This window comes from Neolamprologus brichardi, chromosome 20 (assembly GCF_056152115.1).
Source record: "Neolamprologus brichardi isolate AB-2024 chromosome 20, ASM5615211v1, whole genome shotgun sequence".
Taxonomy (NCBI): domain Eukaryota; kingdom Metazoa; phylum Chordata; class Actinopteri; order Cichliformes; family Cichlidae; genus Neolamprologus; species Neolamprologus brichardi.
This window is the reverse complement of record NC_142123.1, coordinates 26,443,713-26,467,386: the sequence shown is the minus strand read 5'-3', so window position 1 is coordinate 26,467,386 and position 23,674 is coordinate 26,443,713. Positions and strand designations below refer to the sequence as shown.

Sequence of the window (23,674 nt, the reverse complement as noted above, 5' to 3'; positions counted from 1 at the left end):
ACATTTCTCTGAGTCACCATCTGAATGCCAAAGTATTTTAGACCCAAATGTGAGACCATCTGTCTGAAATCTGATTGTGAAAGAGGACACCAACAAATCTACAACAGAATCCCCGAGAAAGAAAAGAAACAAAAAGTTGCAATCAGTCCAGTCTAGACCTCAATCCAACCTAAAAAATGCTGCAGCAGAACCTTAAGAGAGCTGTTTGTTTTCTGAGTCTTACAGAAAACAATTACTTGCAGATCTTCCCCATCCCTAATTTACAGGTACAGATAGATCTCCAGATCTACCTGTACTTGTAAATCTACCTGCTAAAGGTAGGCCTACAAGCTACTCAATCATAGGGTGTACTTTGTTTTTCATAGGACTACATAGAGCCTTATCTCACATGGCTGTGGCTCAGTAGGTAGCCTGAGTTGTCTACCACTCAGGTAGATGATTCAGTTGTTGACTCCTGCCTAAATTCATCCAACAGAGTGTCTGCGTGTGTATATAAAAGTAGTGAGTGTGTAAATGAAGGGATGTACGAGGCTTGTAGTATGAAAGCACTTGAGAGCTTAAAGTGCCAGGAAAGTGCTTTATAAGTACAGCCTATTTACCATAACTTTCTTTTTCAGGACAAAAGAGTGTTGCCTGATGGTAAACTTTTAGGAAGATCTGCATGGCAATAAATAACCAGGAATCAACCTGGTGAAAGTCTGATACTGTTATTGATTTGTTTATTTTTTTCATTATTAAGCTTGTCATTTTTCTGCTAACATTTAATGTTTCGTATTCCTTCCGAAATTCTGGAAGAGAACGGAAGAGCACTATCGTGCTGATCATTACCAGTGACCTGTTAATGTGCTGCGGAAGCGCAGGCGTCACAGATGTGAACTTTTTTTTTCTTTTTTCCTCCCCTAAATACACACTGGAACCTCCCTTCTTCTGACCTACTTCTTCCCCAACTGGTCGCGCAGCAATTACATGCTTTGTGTTTTGCCTACGTGGGTACTACTTTCAGGGAGTAAACGTGAGAGACGTGAGAGATTTGAGGTTGTACTTCGGTCGTGAGAAAAAAGCTAAGATGGCGTCTCGTCAAGAAAGATAGGATGGCCTGAGGAGAGTAATGATGTTGATCGGAAAATGACTGATAACGACATAATTGACAAAGTTTGAGAACCTCGTTTAGTATTAAACGAACATCAGCAATCCATGTTTTGAGCCCGTATGCTTGACAGACCGGAGTATATGGAGAGCTGAAGCTAAAAAAAACGGTCAACTTTGCTAGCAGCGATAGCTAGCCAACTGGACCGAGCACAGCTGGCCATCGTTAGCTAAGCCACCAGTCATCACAACAACAGAGGAAGGAGAGCGGCCACAATCCCTATCATACCCCGGGACATCGAGGTGTCTTCGGGTCAGTCACGGGAATGCAGCGAGATGTTGTAGTGTAATCAGATCAACAGATAACTGCATATCAACTTGCATATATACGATTAATGTTCACTAGCTGCGTGTTGGCGTCGACTTCAGCGACATTATGTAGGTTAGCTGGTCTGCGGCTGTAGTATTGACTTAGTTTTTTCAGCCGCCCAGTTAGCTAACTAAGGCTAGTTACCTACCACTGTGGGTGGCGATGGGACGGAGCTGAGAAAAAAAGTGCAGGCCTCGGTGCTAGCGTTTAGCCACAAGCTGCGTTATCGCCTCTGATAGCCGGACAATAGACACAAATAGAGTTCCTAGGTTACAGAAGATGAGAAATGAATGACACATAGATAACCCACTATAAATAACGGAACTGGAGGCATTTTCTGATAATTTATTTCTGTCGTTACGCTTCTGGTTGAAGGTAAGGTTCGTTTAAACGGCAGTTATGTTAAGTTTAGTTGGTAGAAGCTAACAGTTGTAACCTAATAGTTACATGTGTTATTTAATAGTGGTGTTTAGATGTGATTCTTTGGCTTCTGTAAAGAGGTTATTGTATTTGTCATATTTAGTAATCTAATCCAGCCCACTCATGAGTGGTGATAGCTGCAAGGCCTTCTGTATCTGAGGGTTCATGGCCTCCACGCCATTGTTTGGGATTAGATGGATGTAAAATATGTTACTGAAGTCCCAGCTTCAAGTTCCTTTTCTATTTTTATTTTAATAAAATAAAAATAGAAACGTTGAAAAGCTAAGGCACTAGATTGACACTTTTTGCAGGCTGGTACAGATATTTAATGTACACATTGACAACAGTGCTTCTTGGTCATTTTCATATAGAAATTACTCGTGTGTTTTATCAAATTTAATTATTCTTGTGTAGCACAAATGATACAGAAGAACTTCAAACCTTAGCCCCTTCCAACACTGGGCCTTTAGACCTACCAGACCATGGCATTTGTTTTGTTGTCTGATGATGGGGGAGGGGTTTTTAACAAGGAGCACTTCAAGGGTAAAAAACATATCATAGTCCTCGCATGATATATGTTATTATTAAGAAATGTGTAAACTGTTGTGAATACTAGAAACAGTGTTTTCAACATGATCATCACACATCTGTATATATGTAAACCTGAGAGCAGAATAAGGAAGTGATGATTTGGCAAGACTAAGCAAATAGGCTATTTGCGCATGTATGGGTCTTTTTTTTTTTTCTGATGTGCAATTGAGATTTCTGAATACCTTTGCAAAAATTGACGTCACCAGCCCGCCCACTTTTTCTTATTTTCTGTCAGTGAGAGCATTTAATGAAATATTTAACATGTATGTAAATATGATTATGACACTGACTTATAGTTTTGTGAGTATTCTTGACACTGGACTGTCCTGTAGTATCTATAAAGGTCACTAGGTCATGAATTGGGTCCGGGGGTATTCAAATTGCTGTGTGTACACTAACAGACTCATGTACATAAAATATTTTTCACATTCCATTGCTGCCATGCACATTACTAAGTGGGCTAGAGTTTATTAACTTGTATGATTTGACAATTTGCCTATTGTCAGGGCGATGGAAGGGGAAGAATTTGTACCTCCTCCGGAGTGTCCAGTATTTGAGCCGTCATGGGAGGAGTTTCAGGATCCCCTAGGCTACATCGCCAAGATACGTCCAATTGCAGAGAAATCTGGGATCTGTAAAATTCGTCCTCCACCAGTAAATACTTGCTTATACTTGGTTTATGTTGTATTTATGTATTTAATTATTTATTTTTCTTCAATTTTATTGTCGTTTTTAAATTCCATGACTCTGGAATCCTAATTAATTAAAATGTCTATGTATGTTGCTCCTGAAGGAGGATTACACTTGCGTTTAGTTGTGTATATGTCCACTAAATCCAATTTGCTTTTCTCATTCATATTTAGGGCTTGGTCAGAAGTTATACAAATAGGAGCTATTATAAGTGCTAGTCAAATTACCTGCAGTGGTGTGTTTTGTTTTTTTTGTTTGTTTTTTTTTTTTTTTTTAAAAATCCGTATTATAATTTCTTCAGAATTGATAAGAGCAGAGATAGGCCTATTATTGTGGACAGCTTGAGCTTCACTTACTCTTGATTGAAAGACCTTAACCATCCTTTCTGGTTAAAGCTGTGCCAAGTTCTTGAGCCCAAAAGCCATTAAACCCAAATAAGTCCAAAATAGGCTCAGTGTTCCCTTTCTCCCATGCTCTTTTATTCTTTTTCTTACCTCTTTGAATAGTCTGTTGCAAGATATTGCACAAGTTTGATTTAGCACATAGGCACACATGTTCTAATTGAATGTCTTTCCTACTAAATAGGACTGGCAGCCTCCATTTTCAGTGGAGCTGGATAGTTTTCACTTCACACCTCGTATTCAGAGGCTTAATGAATTAGAGGTGAGTCCCCCCCTCCCCTTTTGTTTTTTTAATTTCTTTATTTGTCAGTAATTTATTTGGGATGAAAAGGCTATAGTAATTGTGGTGTTTTCCCCATACATCGGTTTTTAGGCGGAGACAAGAGTGAAGCTTAATTATTTGGACCGCATCGCCAGATTTTGGGAGATCCAGGGATCTTCTTTAAAAATTCCACATATTGAAAGGCGCATTCTTGATCTTTTCAGCCTGTCAAAGGTGAGTATAAATAAAATATTTTTTTAACTCAAAATATATACTTCATATATATATATATATATATATTTTTTTAAATTGTTCAGTTTGTAAAAAGTATGGGTAAAAATATATTTCTGCCAAAGATTGTGACGGATGAAGGAGGTTTTGAGATGGTCTGTAAGGAGCGGCGCTGGGCTCGCATTGCGCAGAGGCTTGGCTACCCTCCGGGCAAGAACATCGGTTCTCTGCTGCGCTCACACTATGAGAGGATTGTCTACCCCTATGAAATGTTCCAATCTGGTACCAGCTTGCAGGTAATGCTCTACATTCTGGTCTCTTGGTACATGGGGTGATCAGTTAATAGACAGCCATCAAATTGAGTTTATCTGTGAATATTATTAATAAATTATTATTTTTTTCTTTCCTTTAAAAAACCAAACACTTACCAGCACTGTAAGCCAAAGCACTATGATGGGGAAGATGTGGACAAAGAGTACAAGCCTCACTCCATTCCCCTACGACAGTCAGTGCAGCCATCCAAAATCAGCAGTTACGGACGCAGAGCAAACCGCTGCCAGCCTGATGTGAGTGAGACTATCAGTCCTTAAGGCTCTTTGAGTATATTTGCATACCTCTGTGACCAATAACTCTGTTGATGTGTGTTTTGGTTACATAAATGGCATTTGTTGAATCACATTTCCAAATAGGCTTGCTGCCTCAAAAAGAAACTGTCCACCACAGAAAAAGTTGTTTGTAAAGCAATGCAAAACTCGTGTTGGTTTGGTTAATCTAGTCTGTTTCAGCAGCAGCGTGGTTTTAACGTAGTCCAATTTAACCTGTGTGTGTGAACACCTGGTATTCATGTAGTTTTCAGGCAGCCTGATTGGGCTTATTTATAATTATATAAGGGAAGAAAAATGTGACTGTTCAGATTTAAAAAAACTTCTTATGTAGAAAGTGTTGTGGTCAAAATAAACAGCAGTACAATCAGCGCTGGTTACATTTACTGGAAAGATGCATAAAATTAGCAAGTGCAAACCTAAGAAACTTTTCTAGGAGGAGTTAAATTATGCACCTAAATTAGATGTTTACTTCAAAATCCGTCAAAATTTTTCTATCTTGCATTACAACATTTTAAATCTAAGTGTAACATAGTTATCTGCGCATTTTTATTGTTCAATCTAGAAGTAACAGTGAATTCAGAAGCCTGTTCTGTCATGCTTAAATTTTAGTGTCATTTAACAGTTCACTTTCTACTTCTGTGGTCATTTTGCATAGAAATAACAGTGCTTCCATCACTGCAGGCACACCATTTACACTGCAAGTGTTTGAAAATCTTATTGAGTGGACCATGCTGTCATGCTACTGTTTCCAAGTCCTTTATGTACCCATGTGAATCAGTTGTATCTGGAAAATGAGAGTGCACTCAGAGCGCATCATAGTTTGCTTATTCTCCATCCTGTCGCGCTGCTTTGCTTTCCTCTGCTGTCGCCCCTCTTTGCACTATTATGTTGTTCTCTGATCTGTTTCTTGCACTTTCTCCAGTCACTCAAGTAAATGCACAGTATATTTTTATTTATTTATCTTTAATAATTTTTACTAATCTACAACCCAACTTTTGGACAAACCTACATTCACATCTGCTTCTACTTAGATGCAGCATGGCTGCCTGTAGATTTTAATTTTCTTTATTTTTTTTATGCTGGACTACATTTTTATTTTGCACATTTAAGTTTGAGAACAAACAATTTCGAAAATTTAATGTGTGCAGTTGTGACGAGTTAACTGATGGTGATTACTGCCTAAGAATGTGCTTTATAGCCTATTCAATGCGTGGTTTTCTTTCAGCTTTTATACAGCACTATACTGGGATTTGAACACGTCCAATTTTGAGCACATGTTCAGATTTGGGCTGGGTAATTTGTCCCCAAAAATCATATATTAAATATTTATACTAAAAGTGATATATGCCTCACAATATTCTTCAGAAGCAACAGGGGAGATGTCAAAAGAATTTTTATCATGAGGTTGCTCAACAAAAAATGTTATAATATTAATTTCATGGGTCCTATTTAAAAGCAGTTTGTTTCTCTGCCACAGTTTACTACAATTTCCAGGAAACTCTGCACTTATTTTAGAGACCCAAAACAGTTTTCACTTAGAGTTCAGTTCATTAAACTGTGTGTGTGTGTGTGTGTGTGTGTGTGTGTGTCAGAGCTATAATTGATATTACCTTCAGCCGATATACAAAAGCAGACAAGAACACCCAACTGAAGTCATTTGTGGCTATGGACGAGGTTGATGGCATCATGAATTTTAGCCATTTATAAGAAATCTATATCAGTGTAAGTGTCTTCACCACTTTACCTGCTGTCAGACAAATCTTTCTGACAAGAAAGGGAAGCTGTGACTCCACCAGACTTCACTGACAACAGCAATTTCAAAAAGGTCACACAGAGTAACCTGCTACTCTTGTTTTATACTTTAAAATAATCTTTCCCTTCGAGTCTGCACTGTATACTAAATGCAGACTGATAGTTTTGAAGTTGGTGACTGACTCTTAACATTGCTTATACAAGTCATCATACTTGGATGACTTTTGCGACATGGACCTTAAGTCCAGGCGCTTCCTTCCAAGCCCCTTAGACTACGATGAACTTGATGACTACAAACTGCACAGACATAAACCTTCAAATTTTCCCTCCATGCGGTAGGTGAACTTTGAGAATGAGCATGAGTTGGAGGGTTCACAAGCACAGCTTTACTAAAAAAGTCTCTGTGTAAAATAATTGATATCGTGCTATGTCAATATAAACAATATTGTTTAATTCTGTATTTACAAATATCTCTATCTCTCTAGAAAAGCTAATCTAGAAAAACTTCATTTTTCTAGACTGCATTCCAAGTGTCGTGCAATAAAACAAACCTCAGCTAAAATGGCAATCCTCAGCAACTCCTATTAGATCTAAAATTGTACATCCTACATAAGATGTGATCCTGGACTCATAATGTCCCACTGGGTTTTTTTTTTCTCTACAACTACTGGCTGTTCTTTCCAGGCTCTCTCCCTTCCTCTTTCATCTCCTGTTTTCCTCTTGTCTTAGTTTATTGTTGCTGTTATTGTCTCCCTTTGCAGGGTCCAGAGGATCTGGCCCCCCATCCTCTCACCACTGGCTCTCAACTCATCTCTGCGGTACTGCCTCTTGAGCATATGAGCTCCCTTTACGTCCCCACTCTTTTCCTAGACCACCATACTCCCTTTGAAGTTGTCTAAATGTTTGATTTTTTTGTTTTGTTTTTATAATTAACCACTAAAACATTCATTAACATGCAATCATCCCTTCTCAGTGTGGGGGTGCCAGCCCATAATATGGTCACAGAACTGTTGCCATAAAAAGCCTTCTCTTGTTAAATCTCCATATTGATTTACACTGAATGCAGAGAAACTTCCCTGACTTCTTTTCTTCTTATTTAAGCCCTTTGGTCTTTTTCTTAAAATTGCTCTAGGACTATGAGACCGTGTAGTCTCATCTCGGACAGAAGTGTTTTATAATGCTATCGATGTGTTTCTAGACATTATATTATTTTAAAAATTCAAGGGAATTGGACTTTGAATACGAGAATGACACTGCTGTTGAGAACCATTCTTCCAAGGCCCTAACTAAAACGGTTTATTATAGACAATATTGACAAACAAATTTTTCTAGTCTCGTTTTTGGGCTGTCGTGCTCTCTAGTCTTCTCTATTTCACTCATGCTATTTCTATGTGGTAGTAATTGGCTTGTGATGCTTTGTTGCTGGGATGTCTGTGTGCCTTTTCACTTGCGCTGTGTTGGCTTGTTCCCTCATTACAGCAGTTAACAGTGTGACTGCATGTGTTCTTTTTTTGAGTGCACTCACACTGAAGAACCAGCTAGGTTTAATTTAATAGGGTTTCACTTACCAAGCACTATATTTTGACAGCGGACAGCGAAATATTGGATTCTTAATGCACTCAAGCACTAAAATAAATAAGCGCCATTCTGAACACATTGTTGTCATCTAGGTGGTTTTGCCCATTTGAGATCAGGAGGCCTGTACTATGAAGCAAGTGAGGCATATCCAGTATGTCTGTTCTTTATTTGGCTTCACTTACCCTATCTGCAGTCGCACTAAATCACACGAAGGTGTCTGTCAACTCAATAAGGCACCCCGGTGTTTTTCTGTCTAGTGTTTACAGCATATGTGATTACAAAGATTAATAGGTACAGTGTTTTTAAAAAAACAAAACAAAAAATCTAGAAATATATTTGCTCTAAAGGCTATTTCTTACTGGTCCTCATGAAGGAAAGACTTTTTAGATAATTCTTTAAATTATAGATGCTTTCACAACATGCACTATATTTGACAGAATTGATTAGTCACTAGCTGGTGGTGTTTGTTGATGTCAACTCTTATTCCCAAACATGACCTGCTCTGGTAGAGGTAGCTTACCATGGCAGTAGAAACACACTATTGGGGAAAATTATGTTTCAGCAGTGGTAGCGTGTGGGAAGTCCATTGGCAGCTTTGGACTGCTTGTCTACCTGCAGAGAGCATCTGTTGTTAGATGGGGCAGTAACAAAAATATGCGGTGCAACCGGTCCGAGGGCTACTCTTGCTTGTGTGCTGTTGTTGGTCTATGAGCCAGCCGTGGAGATGAGTAAAAGTTGTAACATACAAAGAGCTGAAGTGAGAAAGTATTAAAAACAATGAAGTGCTCGCTGTAGCCACTGTCTGTATTTTATTACTTGTGATTACTTTCTGATCTTATTCTTTTTGTCGCACTCCTCTCATTCCTGATGAGCCCTCAGTGTCACTCCCTTCTCTGGCCCACTTCTCAATCTCAATCAGATTTCGACCAATACGCAGAGTTATCCACATTGAGCAGCATGTAGTTGGGATTTTGAAGGACTGCATGGGAGTACTTTTGTGCTGGTTGAAAATCCTTCTCTATAGTCAAGTACTTCTGCAAACGGACACAACCGTGGTAGCGTAAATTAAGCATAAGCGGTGAATAAGCTCAAAGACTTTAGCTCCATAGTTGAACCTGAAGCCCAAACTTTGCTTTGTAGTACAGGCCTCAGATCAAAGAGTGATTGCTCAACAACCTCAAGCCCTTTTCATCTGCTTTGATATCTTTTGCGTTCAGTCCACAGGGTTTGGCTGACTGAAAAAGGTGCTTGCATTGTGCACAAGGACAATATAGGTAATGTTTTAGGCGGCCAAAGCTACATTTGTCAGTTAAAGGGAGTACAACTGCACACAGGTGGAAAATATTTTGAATCCTTTTTGATTAAATTTGTAACGTTTTTTCCTTGTAATGTCTTGACCTCTTATTTAAAGAAATTTTGAGTCTTTGGTATTGTTTATGTACAGTTTTTGTGCTGTGATTGGCAATAGTATTGGTATGATATGCAAACATGAACTGTCTTGTTGGAAGACGGGTTGTGGTTTGAATGTGGTTTACTGGATTATTAGTGCACACCTGTGTGCTAAAAGTGGGGGTTGGGCAAGTTTTCACCAAATCCTTTCATGATTGGGACTAAGCGTCCACACGTACCCGGGTATTTTTGTAAACGCAGATTTTTCTATGCGTTTGCGCCTTTCGTCCACACGTAAACGGCGTTTTCGGTCACTGAAAACTGAGATTCTTTAAAACTCCTGCCAGGGTGGATATTTTCAAAAACTCTGCTTTTGCGTTTACGTGTGGACGAGGTAAACGGAGAAAATGCAGTGTCAAAGGTGTGCGCATTTTTGACGTCACACTGCGCCACGTTATTGTTTCGGTGAAATGAATTTCTACAATGGCGGACGTAGACAAAATACTGTTACTGTTCATTTTACTCTCTGCAGTGTTTAAGTGCCTATATATGCACACAGTTACTGTCCTTCCACACATACGACTCAGTTCTGCTTCTATGCGCCATCTTTGTTTACTCTTTCCCACCCAGGCTTATTGACTTCTGATTGGCTAACATTTCTACACAGATAGGAATATAGCGCCACCTGCTGCTTTGACATGTTCCTAGCAGCGTTTTCCTTCGTTTTTGGCTTTTATGTGTGGACGGGATTTTTTTTTTTTTTTTTTTTTTTTTTTTTTCCTTTATAAACAAAAACAGAAAATCTTCGTTTTCAAAAATACACGTGTACGTGTGGACGTAGCCTAAACTGACTGAGGAAACCTCTTAAATGGATGTTATGAGAAGACATTATGTTTGTTTGGACTGGCTGTTCTAAACAAGAAATGCTTTTGTGTCTTTCTTTTTAAAAACAATAATTCTATTTAATTGTGACATTAGGGCCTGCTATGGTTTTGTCAGCATTGCTGGTCATGCATGTGTTGCGTGCAGTCTGCAAACTGAAAATCTGATCACTGTCCTAAAATATTCACCCCCCATTAATATTATGTGCAGGTAATATTTTGATTAAATTGGATTTCTCCATGTTCTAAACCTCCCAGATGCAGTATAGTCCAGAATGTGGCTACACTAATTTGTAGTTTTCATGTTTTGCTGTAATGTGATGTCATTTTTCTGCAGTTTTTCTCAAGTTAAAACATCCAATAGGAATGGAAAACGAAATAAAATCTGTTTTTGGGATGTTTTAGCACAGCTTTAGATGCTAAAATGGCTTATCTGTGTTATATGAGCATGAAACTTTGTGTCTGAGATGCATTCCTGCCTTTGACATTGCTTTTCAAAACTCATTTACCCTTTTAAAAATAATTGTGAATGGCAGCCCTAATCTACTCTGTATGTCTGCTATTGATTTATTTTTGTGTTCTCACCCGAATCGTAAAACTAATAATCAACCTGAGTTGACTAAATAGATGACATAACTTAAAATCCTTACCAGTGCCCTCCACTTAAATGAATGGTTGCATCTGCTGTTGATGTGTGTGATGGTGATGGTGATGGGTCTTGGTCTTAACCTTTAAGCTTCACTGTGGTGTAGGTTAACTTTTCCTTACTTTCTAACCTAGAATAATCCCTTCTTGTGATGCATTGCTACGCTCTCATGTTTTAACTGTGTTCTGCTTGCTCTTTGTGCTTTGAGGAGTAGCTGCTGTCTGTTTCTTGCTTTCTGATTTGTAAAAGACTTCTTCTGTCCACAGCCTGAACCAACAGAGGAAGACATAGAGAAGAACCCAGAATTGAAGAAGTTACAGATTTATGGTGCAGGACCTAAGATGATGGGACTTGGACTGGTGGCAAGGGACAAGGGCATCAGAAAGAAAGGTATCATTACTATAACTTTATTAAACAGCTTTTTTAATTTTTGTATTTGAGGCCCATGAATTTTGGCTTGTATATCTTGGCACTAGTAATTCGAGGGAGGGGGGATGGCGTGGCATGGCACCAGTCAGTAATTGGACAGTTGAATAAATGGACATATTGTGAAGCTTGTTTTGTGTGCTATAATCATCCAGTCATCTCACACAATATAAATTTTACTTGTCTTGTGATAAATGACCACATCTGACTCTGAACGATTCTTCCTCCTGTTTTTAGATGAGTTGCCTCAAACTGTTACTGTCAAGGACAACATACCACCTCCTTTGAGTGACACCTCAGTCAAATCAGAGCCCCTGGACCCTCAAGAGAGACAGAGTGATGGGAGCTCATCAGGCCCACAGCTTCCTCCTCCTAGTGTTACAGTAAAGATGGCAGTGAAGAAAGAAGAACCAGCAGAAGAGAATGGGAAAGGACATAAAGAGGAGGAAGATGATACACCTTGCACCAAAATGACAATGCGCCTTAGACGCAATCTCAACAATCCTCAGTGTGTAAGTAGAGTTAGTGATTACTCCATTGCGGCAGTTAAAATTGTAATAAATGTGATATCTAATTACATTATAGCATAAATGATTATTCAGCCCTGTAAACAAGGTAGATGGTATTCTTTAGAACTTTTGCGAGAATCACTGCTTTGGTTCCCAGGAACCTGTTTTTCAGATGTTCGATTCAAAGTTGGCATCATTTGGCTCCAAGCCTTGTGATTAATGTTATTTTAATCACTGACTTTCAAAGGTGGATTCTTTTGTGTGTCGGATGTGTGGTCGGGGAGACGATGATGAGAAACTAATGCTATGTGACGGCTGTGATGACAACTACCACACTTACTGTCTACTACCCCCACTTGCCGATCCTCCCAAGGGCAACTGGCGATGCCCTAAGTGTGTCGCAGAAGTACGTAAGAATGTTTAAAAGCATGTGTTTGCCTTTTAATCTGCAAGACTCTTAGAGGTTTTGATTTTCTTTATGTGTCATCTTGTTTTGTTTTGTTTTTTGAATTAATGTTTTTAGGAGTGTAAAAAACCCACAGAAGCCTTTGGCTTTGAGCAAGCGACACGGGAGTACACACTGCAGAGTTTTGGGGAAATGGCAGATACTTTCAAAGCAGATTACTTCAACATGCCTGTCCATGTGAGTGTATCATTTGCTTTTCATTATGAATCATGATTCCCCCTTCAGTGATTAAAATGGAGAGAGGCTAATCTCTAGCGTTTATATTTTTTGCCTGTATAGATGGTCCCCACTGAGCTCGTAGAGAGAGAATTCTGGCGATTAGTAAGTAGTATTGAGGAAGACGTGACTGTTGAATATGGAGCAGACATACACTCCAAAGAGTTTGGTAGTGGCTTTCCAATGAACAATGGCAAGAGGAAGCTCACAAAGGAAGAGGAGGTACGTGCATTGTTTTTCTTATTTTCTAAGCTCAGTTTTTCATTGGCAGTCTTTGTTTGAGTGATGATTGCAGTATCCGGCTTTAGATTAACTGTTGAAAATCTTGTCAACTGAAAAAGCCCGAAAGTAGTTAGTGTATCCACAAAACACCACTGTAGAATGGATTTTGTGTGAAACTAATCCCTACCTAATTCAGAGTTAAGATGATAAAGGTGGGGAAAAAAATCAAAAGCATCCTTTAAAATGTTTCAAAAGTAAAACTGCAGCTACATCAGAAAACATTTTTCTGCTAAATGTACTAAACAGACGCTTAAATGAAAATTGCTGGTAACCTACAGTGAAGACACATCAAAGCTGCTGCTGCACCTGCTGTGCGTTCCATGTAATTCTACAGTGTGAAATTTATTTACATTTTCGACTGATTTACTTTCTTTATAATAATTTTTGTCAAAAAAGTCAATTATAATTTGTCGCAGTTCAAGAGTATTTAAGTAAATTACTTCTTTTGATTATACCTTTGGTCCAAAGTACAACAAATGTTTTTAAATATAAATATTTATCAGTATTTAATTGACCAAATGTTTTATTTGAGAAGGAAACTCTGCAGTTTATTCCATTTGGAGAGACAGACACCAGTGTATCTTTGCCATTTTTGCTTTAAAATACTAAATGTTGCCAATCTCTAATCATTAAAGTTGTTCATAACCATGTTTTTTGTTTGTTTTTTCTTTCTTTTTGGTCAGGAATATGCCCGGTGTGGGTGGAACTTGAATGTGATGCCTGTGCTAGAGCAGTCACTCCTGTGCCATATTAATGGAGACATCTCTGGGATGAAGGTGCCATGGCTCTACGTGGGCATGGTGTTCTCAGCTTTCTGCTGGCACATTGAGGATCACTGGAGCTACTCCATCAACTACCTGCACTGGTACAGCATGCTCAATGCATTTGTTCAGGAAGCTTTTAAGTGCAGAGACTATATGTCATTTGTACGTGTACTTTAGAGAAAGACTAACTTTGCATTCTCTCCCCTTCACTCCCCATGTATCTTCCATCTCTAGGGGTGAACCCAAGACTTGGTATGGGGTTCCCTCTATGGCAGCTGAGCGACTTGAGGAGGTTATGAAGAAACTAACACCAGAGCTGTTTGAGTTCCAGCCTGACCTCCTGCATCAGCTGGTCACCATCATGAACCCAAATATTCTCATGGCTCATGGTGTCCCGGTCAGTGTCACATCAAATCACATACACCAGTGTTTCCTACACATGGAGTTTACTTTAGTAGGCCTCAGAGGCATTTAAATGCCCCCCACCCCATTTAAAATACATTTGAAACCATTAATCACAGTTTCCATTAATCAAACTGTGAATTCAATGTTAAATGAGGCTAAAACAAGTGGTGGTTTGCATCATACAAAACATTGCGCTCACCCAGTCATATTATCAGTTTGCCAAGTGTGGGTAACGTTGACATTGTTAGCAGAAGTGGATTAACGTCCTCACACCCATGCAAAATGTGGTTATGTATTGCTCTGGTTGAATGGTTACAGCGGGCATACAGCTGCACATTTTCTACTTCAAAGTACAGACAAGCAGCAGTAGTTTGTGCAGCTGTTTTCCACCTTGCCTGTTTACATCTTCCTGTCACACAGCAAAGATTCCCCTGACAATCTCTGTATGGGGGTGCTGTGGTGGGAAGTGGTGGGTGGCATCCTCACATCTCAGAATCAGCAGTACAAATGTTGTTGTGCATTAGTAACATATCAGTTGTTTAACATACTATTGTCATACCGTAGTCATTGATAATCTACTGCTCTGTTAATTGGCTGGGCACTCTAACCACACTTGTAGCTTGTTTATGTGCCACTGATCTCACACTGGCTACACTGGAGAAGCACTGATTGTACTGTCCAAGTATTTGTCAGCAACATGCAGAGTAGGGCTGTTTGATATAACGATATATATCGGATGACGATATAAAAACGTCTATCGTTTCATTTTACGCTATCGTTTGTTTCGGGGTGTCGCAAAATAAACTGTTTACGGCAACAGACGCACAAGCGACTGTTTTTATGAGTTGTCGTTAGCAACAACGATGGTAAAACCATCGCATGCAGGGCTGGCGTGGCTCCGCCGTCCGCTTGTTTATTTTCACATAAACCTTTCAAAATAAAGCTGAAGATCCTGTTGAGATTTTTCAAAAGAAGCTGAATCACGTGAAATAGTATGCAGAATGTTTACGGATGATAAGCTAAAAAGAGTCTTCAGGTGCTAAAAAATAAACTTAAGAACAGGCTTTTCCTCGCAGCACGCCATGTAATAAATACTCACAAAGAAAATTGCGGCCATTTGAACTTGCATAACACTCGACTCCAGGTACATGACGCCCAGCTGAAAACACTTCACACAAGTCGAGTTGACCGAGATTCTCAGAATTTACTGAAAATTTAATTTTTGTGTAATATATATCGTTGTCGAGACGATAAATGTCTTATAGATGAGATTTTGGTCATATCGCACAGCCCTATTGCAGAGTAAAAACATGTAATTTTTGATTGTTAAATGTCTTTGTGGTGCACAAATAAACAATTGTTCATTTATACATATTATATACTGCCCAAGCAACCATCTGGGAAACGATGTACACACGTTAGAAAGATTTATGTTTTTAAATTGATTGCTGTGCTTCTGATTGGCAGGTTGTCCGTACCAATCAGTGTGCTGGGGAGTTTGTCATTACCTTCCCCAGAGCCTACCATAGTGGCTTCAATCAGGGATATAACTTTGCAGAAGCTGTCAATTTCTGCACTGCAGATTGGGTATGTCTGTTTACGCTGTCCCAACTTATCATTTCACATTGCTCCTTCAATATTGCGCGATCAGTATCACTTTTCTCTGTCTCTTTCAGCTGCCTGCTGGTCGTTCCTGTATTGAGCACTACAGACGTCTTAGGAGATATTGTGTATTCTCCCATGAGGAGCTCACCTGTAAAATGGCTGCTAGCCCAGAGAAGCTAGACCTTAATCTGGCTGCAGCTACACATCGGGAAATGTTTATCATTGTTCAGGAGGAGCGGAAGCTCCGAAAGAGTCTGATGGAAAGGGTGAGACACAGAAGCAAACTTTATTTTATTCACATATAAGTAAATAATGCCTCAGTTGAGTAATATTTATGGATTGATGATTATTTAATGTTCATTTAAGAATATGGGAAAACTCGTTTCTTGCAGGGCATTACCGAAGCAGAGCGTGAGGCTTTTGAGCTGCTGCCTGATGATGAGAGACAGTGTGATAAATGTAAGACCACATGCTTCCTTTCTGCCCTGGCCTGCTCAAACTGTCCCGAGCACCTGGTCTGTCTCTATCACACTCAGGATCTGTGCAACTGCCCCACTGAAAAACTCTACCTCAGGTATTCGTCAGTTGTTGTTGGTTTTTTTTGTTTTTTTTGCTTGCACTTGTAAATACAATTGCCATAAAATAAATACAGTGGTATTTCTCTTTTCTAATACATCTACCATCTGTGTTATTTTCTATCTCTTCACTCTGCAGGTACAGGTACACCCTGGATGAGTTATTAGCCATGTTACATCGATTAAAAGTTCGATCAGAGTCCTTTGATTCTTGGGCCAACAGAGTAAAAGAGGCACTTGAGCAGGAAGAAGGAAACAAAATAGGTGAGGAATCAGCATTAATTACATAAAGCCTTGAAATTTCAGTAAAACATAATCATTTCAAAAGACGATACTAACACCAAAGGCCTGTTGAACTGCAGAAATTGACTACTTGGAGATGCTGAAGATGGAAGCAGCGGAGAAAAAGTTTCCTGACAATGAGCTCCTCAGAAAACTCAACACTGTTCTTAAAGATATAGCACACTGCCAAGAGAAAAGTACAGAGCTCCTCAGCAATTCAACAACTAGGTAAGATAGAATCCAAGCTTAAGTTTTGCACAAAGCGTTAGGTTGTATGCACTGACATAGTTCTGTTTTTTTCAGTGAAAACAGGATGACTCTGGACGAGCTGAAGTCCTTGGTTGAGACTATACAAAACCTGCCCTGTGTAATAAACCAGTTGGAGGGGGTCAAGGTAAGAATTCAGAATTAATTCAGAATTATTAAGAAGTTAACATAACATTTCACACAAAACAAATAATCTTCTGTTTTGTTTTGTTTTTCCATATTTATGTCATTTACAATTGGAACCTCATTCACAAAGGCTTTAGCCCTTGTGATTGTGAATAACTATCTGACAACCGCCATTCATAAGGGAAAAACCTGTATTCCCGGAACAGTTGCAAGTGGTTGCTAGCTGTCACTATGTGAAAGTGGTATACTACTCACCAAGCAGTATTGAAACTTAAAGTGTGACTCAAACTAGAAATTGATAATGATCGCTGTTAAAATAAAAGTTGCAAATTACTACTTGGAAAGTAAATGCCTAGTGTCTTCATGCAAACTACAGGAGATTTCTATTGACTAAAGATGTTTGGGCAGCACCCTCTTTGTGACCAGTTTGACCCAGCAACTTGCCAGTCTGGTGGGGAATACACATTTTTCTCTAGTGATCTGTGCTTTTTCAGGGGCTCACAGAATGGTTTTTGTAGCTGTGTGACTGAGATCTAAAGAAAAAAATCTTGTGATGGGTCTCTGCTTAAAAGTGTGAGTGATGTTAGCTTGACCTCAGTACTCTCTGATTCTTCAGACGGTTCTGCGGGCAATGGAGGATTTCCAAAGCCGAGCTCAAGTATTGATCAATGACAAAGATTGGAGGAAGGACTCGCCACCCCCTGAGCAGTTGCAAACCTTGTTGGAGGAAGGGGCCAAGCTGGCTGTTTTGGTTCCAGAGTGTAATTTACTCCAGGGGCTAAAGGAACAGGGCCATTGGTTGGCCAAGGTGAGGTGCACCCTTGGGACAGAAGAAGGTGAGAGGCAGGAAGTGACGCTGGATGTGTTGAGGAACCTGATGGAAGCAGGCTGCAATGTGCCCCAAAGTGCGTCTGTGGAGACCGCCATGGCAGAGCTTCAGGAGCTACTCACGATTGCAGAACGTTGGGAAGAAAAGGCACAGATCTGCCTCGAACAAAGGTGAGACGGGCGAATCAGGCCAGAGAATTTACATTTCCTGCCATAGTGAGTGTTATTGTTTTACAAGTGTTTCTGTCTATTCTATCAATGAATTTTTTGGCTTCTGATCTTCCAGGCAAAAGCACCCTCTCTCCACCCTGGAGGCAATAGTAAATGAGGCCCAACTTATCCCAGTCACGTTGCCCAACATTTTGGCTCTACAGGGGTGCCTTACTCGAGCTCGGGCATGGGTAACAGACTTGGAGGAAATTCAGGTGAGGAAAAAAAATATCTATCTACTTTTAGCTTACCTCCCACTTTAATGGATTGATTTATACTTGAAATACCTTCAATTATTAAATAAGGTTTGTGTTGTTGTAGAATGGGGAGCATTACCCATGTATGGATGATTTGGAGGGCCTGGTAGCTATTGGCAGAGACCTACCAGTCTTCATGGAAGAGCTGAGGCAGCTGGAGCTGCAGGTGACCAGCGCACACTCGTGGAGGGACAAAGCCAGCAAGACTTTCCTGAAGAAGAGCAGTCAGCACAGTCTACTAGAGGTTATTGTTGAATCGATAATGATGTCTGAATCCCAAAATTGAAAGCAGAATACTTACTAAACAAATAATTATCTGAATAAATGCTTGTGTGTTGAGGTTGTACTAGTTAATTTAATTTTGGTTTGTACAGCGCTGTGACCTCCATGAAATCATTAATTAAACTTTGCGTTCCCCCCTGCAGGTATTATGTCCATGTGCAAAAAGGAGAGAGAGGCGAGATCAGGCAGGGCCGCTGGATGATCCTTTGGATGACTCCGATACCAACACTCTGGGACTCTCTGCTCAGGACTTGAGGGACCCTGCAGCTATTGTGAGTATTCAGAATATGATTTTGTTTTAGTTTTTTTTTTTTTTTTTTTTTTTTTTTTTCCGTTTTGTTTTGGGTTTTTTTTTCAGTGTTTAAGTTCCATCATTATTAATGCTTTTTTTATGCTAAACTGGTAAACCTATTTCTATGCCCTGTTTGTAGGTGATGGCTTTCAAAGAAGGGGAACACCAGGAAAAGGATGCGCTATTAAGGTTACAGAAGGTGAACATGCGTAAATCTGGACTTAGCATTGCAGGTTGTAAGGAGGACAAGGAGAATGGGAGCTGGGATGATCCCATGGAGACGGACACATGCGGCCTCTCCAAGAACTCTGTAAAAGAGAATGGTAACAGAAACCACACCTCTCCCCAGTCAGTCTGCGTGTGCTCTGGGCAGCCTCGTGCGCCTCAGTTACGCTGCCATCTCTGTAAGGACTGGTTTCATGGTGGCTGTGTTCCTTTCCCCTCCCTACTACCCTCTTCTGGACCACCAATAAACTCCCTTTGCTGGTGGGACTGGGACTCGCGCTTCTTGTGTCCTCGGTGCCAACGGTCACGGCGCCCGCGCCTGGAAACTATCCTGGCATTACTTGTAGCCCTGCAGAGGCTGCCCGTGCGTCTGCCTGAAGGTGAAGCACTGCAGTGTCTCACAGAGAGGGCCATCACTTGGCAGGGCCGAGCTAAGGAAGCACTGGAGACACCTGAGGTTCAGCAGGTACTACAGAGGCTGCAAGAACTCAAAGAAACTCTTCATCATGAACCAGAAAAGGAGAAGAGCGTGGAGAAGGAGACAGAAGGGAGTTCGGTTATTGTTTTATCCGACTCAGAGGGAGGTGAAGGAGACGACGGTGTCATTGATTTAACCGAGGAGAATTCACCTAAAAAGAACACAAAGGAAAGCAATGGCACACAGGTAAAGTCCTTATATCAACAACTTGTGTATTTTTATATTACACCAAATCTGAGCTGTCCAGTCGGGCAAAATCTTTAATATATTTATGTGCCCGTTTGACAGGGTGGATGTGAAAATGGCATCAGCAAGAAGTCAAATGTTACAGGTGAGATTGCATGTTAATTTTAATTTAACCAAAAGTCAAGTTGTGCACTGTACTGACTGTGTATCTGCCTTCCTTTCAGGTGTAGGGTCTCTGCTGGCCCTGCTGCCCTTGCTAAAAGGTCAGGGAGTGGAACTTTCCCCTGATACCAGGATCCGGCTGGAGGAGCTGCAGCTAGAAGGAGATCTGCTGGAGGTTTCCCTAGATCAGATGCATACCATCCACAGAGTCCTGCTAGCTGCCTCTGATCCACCCAGAGAAACACTACACACACTCATACAGGTACTGAAAAATAAAGTGACTGTATAGTTCAATTTTAATCTTCCAGAACTCATTTGGTTTCGATTTGCAACTAGAACCAGGACTAAAGCACAAAAAGACTAACATCATGTACCTCTGGCCCCAAGGAATGTGTGGTGTTGGTCTTCTTTGTGCACCTCCTTATTTGAAATGCATTTAAAAAAAAAAAAGAAAGGAAAAAAAAGAGTCAAATCTTAGAGTTTGAAACCCTGTAAATTGTCAGGTGTTAAAGTTAATACAGTTTTACAGGCAAAGGTTCAGTGCTGACTAATCCAAAATATTACATCACTGTATTTACTTGAACTTGTGCTTCCATGTACTTCAAGGGCTTTTGGGATAGACGGGAAAGGCAGGAAGATTCAGTCCAGGTCTCTGCATTAGCCTTAGTACATCTAGGTCAAATGCTTAACCCATCATCGATATTTTTATATTTTACTAAAACGCTTACTTTAATTTTACTACAAAATGTTGCAGTTGAAGCCTCTGTTATCGTCTCTGTTCAGTGACACAATGTCGTGTGTCTGGCATCTACTTACCTGTAGATATGTGGAATAGCGGAAACTAATGACATTGAGTAATCAAACTATTCTCATACATGAAAACACAGCTCTGTATAGGTAAACATTGCTATACACTGCTGTTAGAACTGATGAATTCCCCATATTTAATTTCACTGATGTATTTTATCAGTGCAGACAGTCTTGACTAAAGTGTTCAGATGATTTTGGTTCAGTCTTTTCTCACATATGACTAGTAAAAACATAAGCGTTTGAACTTCTGCAGGTTTTACAAGATTATTTCCAGAATGTTTTTTATTCTGACCTGCTACATTATTTTTATTTATTTATTAATTAATTAATTTATTTATTACATTTCTTTCATCATCTCTCAGATTGAGCTTGAAGAGCAGAGACGAGCAGGCCGTGGGCGAACCAAGGACTCCAAAAGGAAGAGGAAGAGCCACAGAGGGGGCAGTGGGGACGGAGGACAAAGGTCACTGGATGCCTCGGAGACAAAGAAAACCTGCCCCTTCAGACACACCCCCTCCCCTGTCCAGACCCATCCTGAGGTATCGTATCCCCTTTCTAGATTTTTCTTTTTACCTTGAAATGCATAAAGTACCTTAGTGTTAACCTTTATTTATTTATTTTTTTGATAGATTTTGTGATGCAGTCATCGTTGGAGCTTCGTTACAGTCAGTTAGCCCGAAAAACTGAAGGGACAGGGGCTTTCTGTGCCAGAAGACTGTATCAAGTTACAGAGAGATACAGGACCTCCCCTGTGCTCTGCTTTCCTTCTCACACCTCATTTATGCATTCAGACACTAAGAGTGGTGACTCTTCTACACTCCAGTATCATCCATAACACCGCAGTATCTCATTTGTCCGGATTTTTTATTATTATTATTATTTTCTTTTTTGTTGTTGTTGTTGTTGTTGTTCAGGCTCGCAGTCTTACCCAAACTTTATTCTCCACCTTCCCTGGACGAATTCTTCCTGTGAACATAATAAGACTGTGCTTGACAGATGTGAGACTTGCCGTAATAGGAGCGTCTTTGGTCTAGAGTTGTCTCTGAGGTCTTTCAGTATGCTATGTTATCCCAACTGTGTTAAAAGCTAGTTTAAGCGAAGCCTGTCACGAGGACCGGCATTTGCAGTTTCACTTCACTTGAGTCACTTGTTGAAGTTGGATAAGCTATGGGTTTATTTTAGACTGTTGTTTGGGCATGACTCCTGAAGCTGTGCTGCAGTAGAGGATTTTGACTACTGATCTGAGACAACAGCGCCATGGATACACTTTTTTTTGTTTGTTTTTTTTTTGTTGGTTTTTTTTGTAGTTGTTTCAAATCTCGTGTTTGATGCTGTTTTGAGGGGACATGCATTTTAAATAAGTAAATTTTGGGAAGTGTTAAAAACAGGCATTAATGTTTTTGGTGCTACTTTCCCAAAATGTACCTCCGCACCTCCTGGCTTCCTCCCTCTCTCCTTCCCATTTTTTTTTCTTCTTCTTTTTTTTTTTTTTTTTTTTTTTTTTTAAACTCCCATCCTTTTGACTCCTGGTTTTATTCCTCCCTCTGTCATTGTCTCCCTCTTTGCAAGTTAAGGTTAACTTCACTGTAACTCACTTTATCCCAATATATTTTGTTTTCTTTTGTTCAGATGATTATTATTATTATATTATTATTATTATTATTGATATTGCAGACACACAGATGTCGTGAGTTTGTGTATAAACTTTTCATTTTACTGTTGCCTTTTGTTTCTTTTCACTCTTGTTAGAAAAATAAAAGGTTTAGAATTGTTTAGGAAACATGGACTGATTTTTCACCTTGTCCTTCTATAGTCATAAAAGCGCTATATATAGAGATGGTATGTTGTTTTTGGGAAAAGATTTACACATAAGTGCCAACCAACAACATTTTCAGTTCTATCTGGAGAGAATTAAGCCTGTTTATTATTATTATTATTATTATTATTATTATTTGTAGCTGTAACATATAGATTTCCTATAAATGCAGTTAAACACACTGATTAAGTTATTATTTTGGAAGAACTGCTGTAAGGATTCACATTCACTACATGTGTTTTTGTGCTTGTTCAGAAATGTCTGCGAATGAACAAATTATTAGGAGATTGAAACCAGCAGTCATGGGAAGAGAGGCAGGTAACAGAGGAGAAAGACAGATGCTCACATGCACATCTATTGCTAATTAACCATTAACACTGACTGGAGTATCTGGAGAGAGCCTGTGCAGATCTGGGTAGACCATGCAAGTGCCCCGTTTTCAGAAAGGACCCAGGTGGCTGGATTTGAACCTAGAATCGTCTTGCTGTGTGGCAGAGCTGACTACTGCACCACAGTCAGTATATAACACTGACTATTTCTAACTTTCCTTTTGTGAAAACCAATTTAAGTCTCAAGACCTTCAGAATGAGCGATGGCTCTGATGGTTTTTCCACTCATACTGTGTTACAGCAGCAGGATAAAGAATAAAAATAGTACATATGCAGTACTGCCACCACTGCATAGTGAGTGCATTATAGTATGAGAAATTTAATATTCAAATTGAAAGTTTTCTTTGAAGTGGATCTTCATTGTTATTGCCATTACTAATTGGATCTCCCCTCACCCAATTGCAGCAGATGGCAGCCCGTCCCCTCCCCTGGTTCTGTCTGATGTTTCTTACTCTTCAAAGTGAGTTTATTCATCCCACTATCACCAGGTGCTTGCTCATAGGAGGTTATGTGACGGGGTTTTTCTAATTCAGTTTTATTTATATACCACCAAACTGCAACAACAGTTTCTTCAAGCCACTTTATGTAAATGCCATAGAATCATCATGTAATATCATTACCCAAAGCACAAACTTGTTTGGTTGAACTGAATGGTATTGAATGTCTTCATATCATATTTGCTCCATATAAGTCTTGTTTCTTCCATAAGAAACAAAGCAAAAATCAAACCTTTAATGGCACCAAATAATTTTGAAATGTCACTCCTCTTCTTGCGTCCCTTTATCGGCTTCCAGGGAAATTTTGAATGCATTTTCAAATGTTATAAATTAACCTCCTAGGACCTGGCATCCACATATGTGGACATCACATTTTGGGTTATTTAGACCAAAATACTCAATTTTGCTCTACAAGGG

The 23,674-nt window shown here is 39.7% G+C and overlaps 1 protein-coding gene across 3 annotated transcripts; it reads left to right on the top strand.

The window, feature by feature from the left end:
• The first annotated feature begins 868 nt into the window (after nt 1-868).
• Nucleotides 869-22,304, top strand: kdm5c (lysine demethylase 5C). Of its 3 annotated transcripts, none has more exons than XM_006794145.3 (29): nt 869-1,399; nt 2,974-3,121; nt 3,743-3,820; nt 3,932-4,054; nt 4,177-4,347; nt 4,483-4,617; nt 7,170-7,226; nt 11,169-11,292; nt 11,566-11,840; nt 12,085-12,243; nt 12,361-12,480; nt 12,583-12,741; nt 13,485-13,666; nt 13,800-13,962; nt 15,438-15,557; nt 15,647-15,841; nt 15,968-16,149; nt 16,290-16,414; nt 16,513-16,660; nt 16,736-16,826; nt 17,442-17,824; nt 17,940-18,078; nt 18,185-18,364; nt 18,546-18,674; nt 18,834-19,583; nt 19,686-19,728; nt 19,808-20,007; nt 20,918-21,094; nt 21,185-22,303. In XM_006794145.3, exons 2-29 carry the CDS (start codon nt 2,978-2,980, stop codon nt 21,191-21,193), a joined length of 4,761 nt encoding a protein of 1,586 aa, XP_006794208.2. In that variant the 5' UTR covers nt 869-1,399; nt 2,974-2,977; the 3' UTR covers nt 21,194-22,303. The 3 variants fall into 3 exon arrangements, with proteins under 3 accessions (XP_006794208.2, XP_006794209.2, XP_035765084.2); XM_035909191.2 differs by lacking the exon at nt 869-1,399 and adding an exon at nt 1,412-1,831 and having other exon boundaries at nt 21,185-22,304; XM_006794146.3 differs by lacking the exon at nt 7,170-7,226 and having other exon boundaries at nt 870-1,399; nt 21,185-22,302.
• The last annotated feature ends 1,370 nt before the right edge of the window (nt 22,305-23,674 follow it).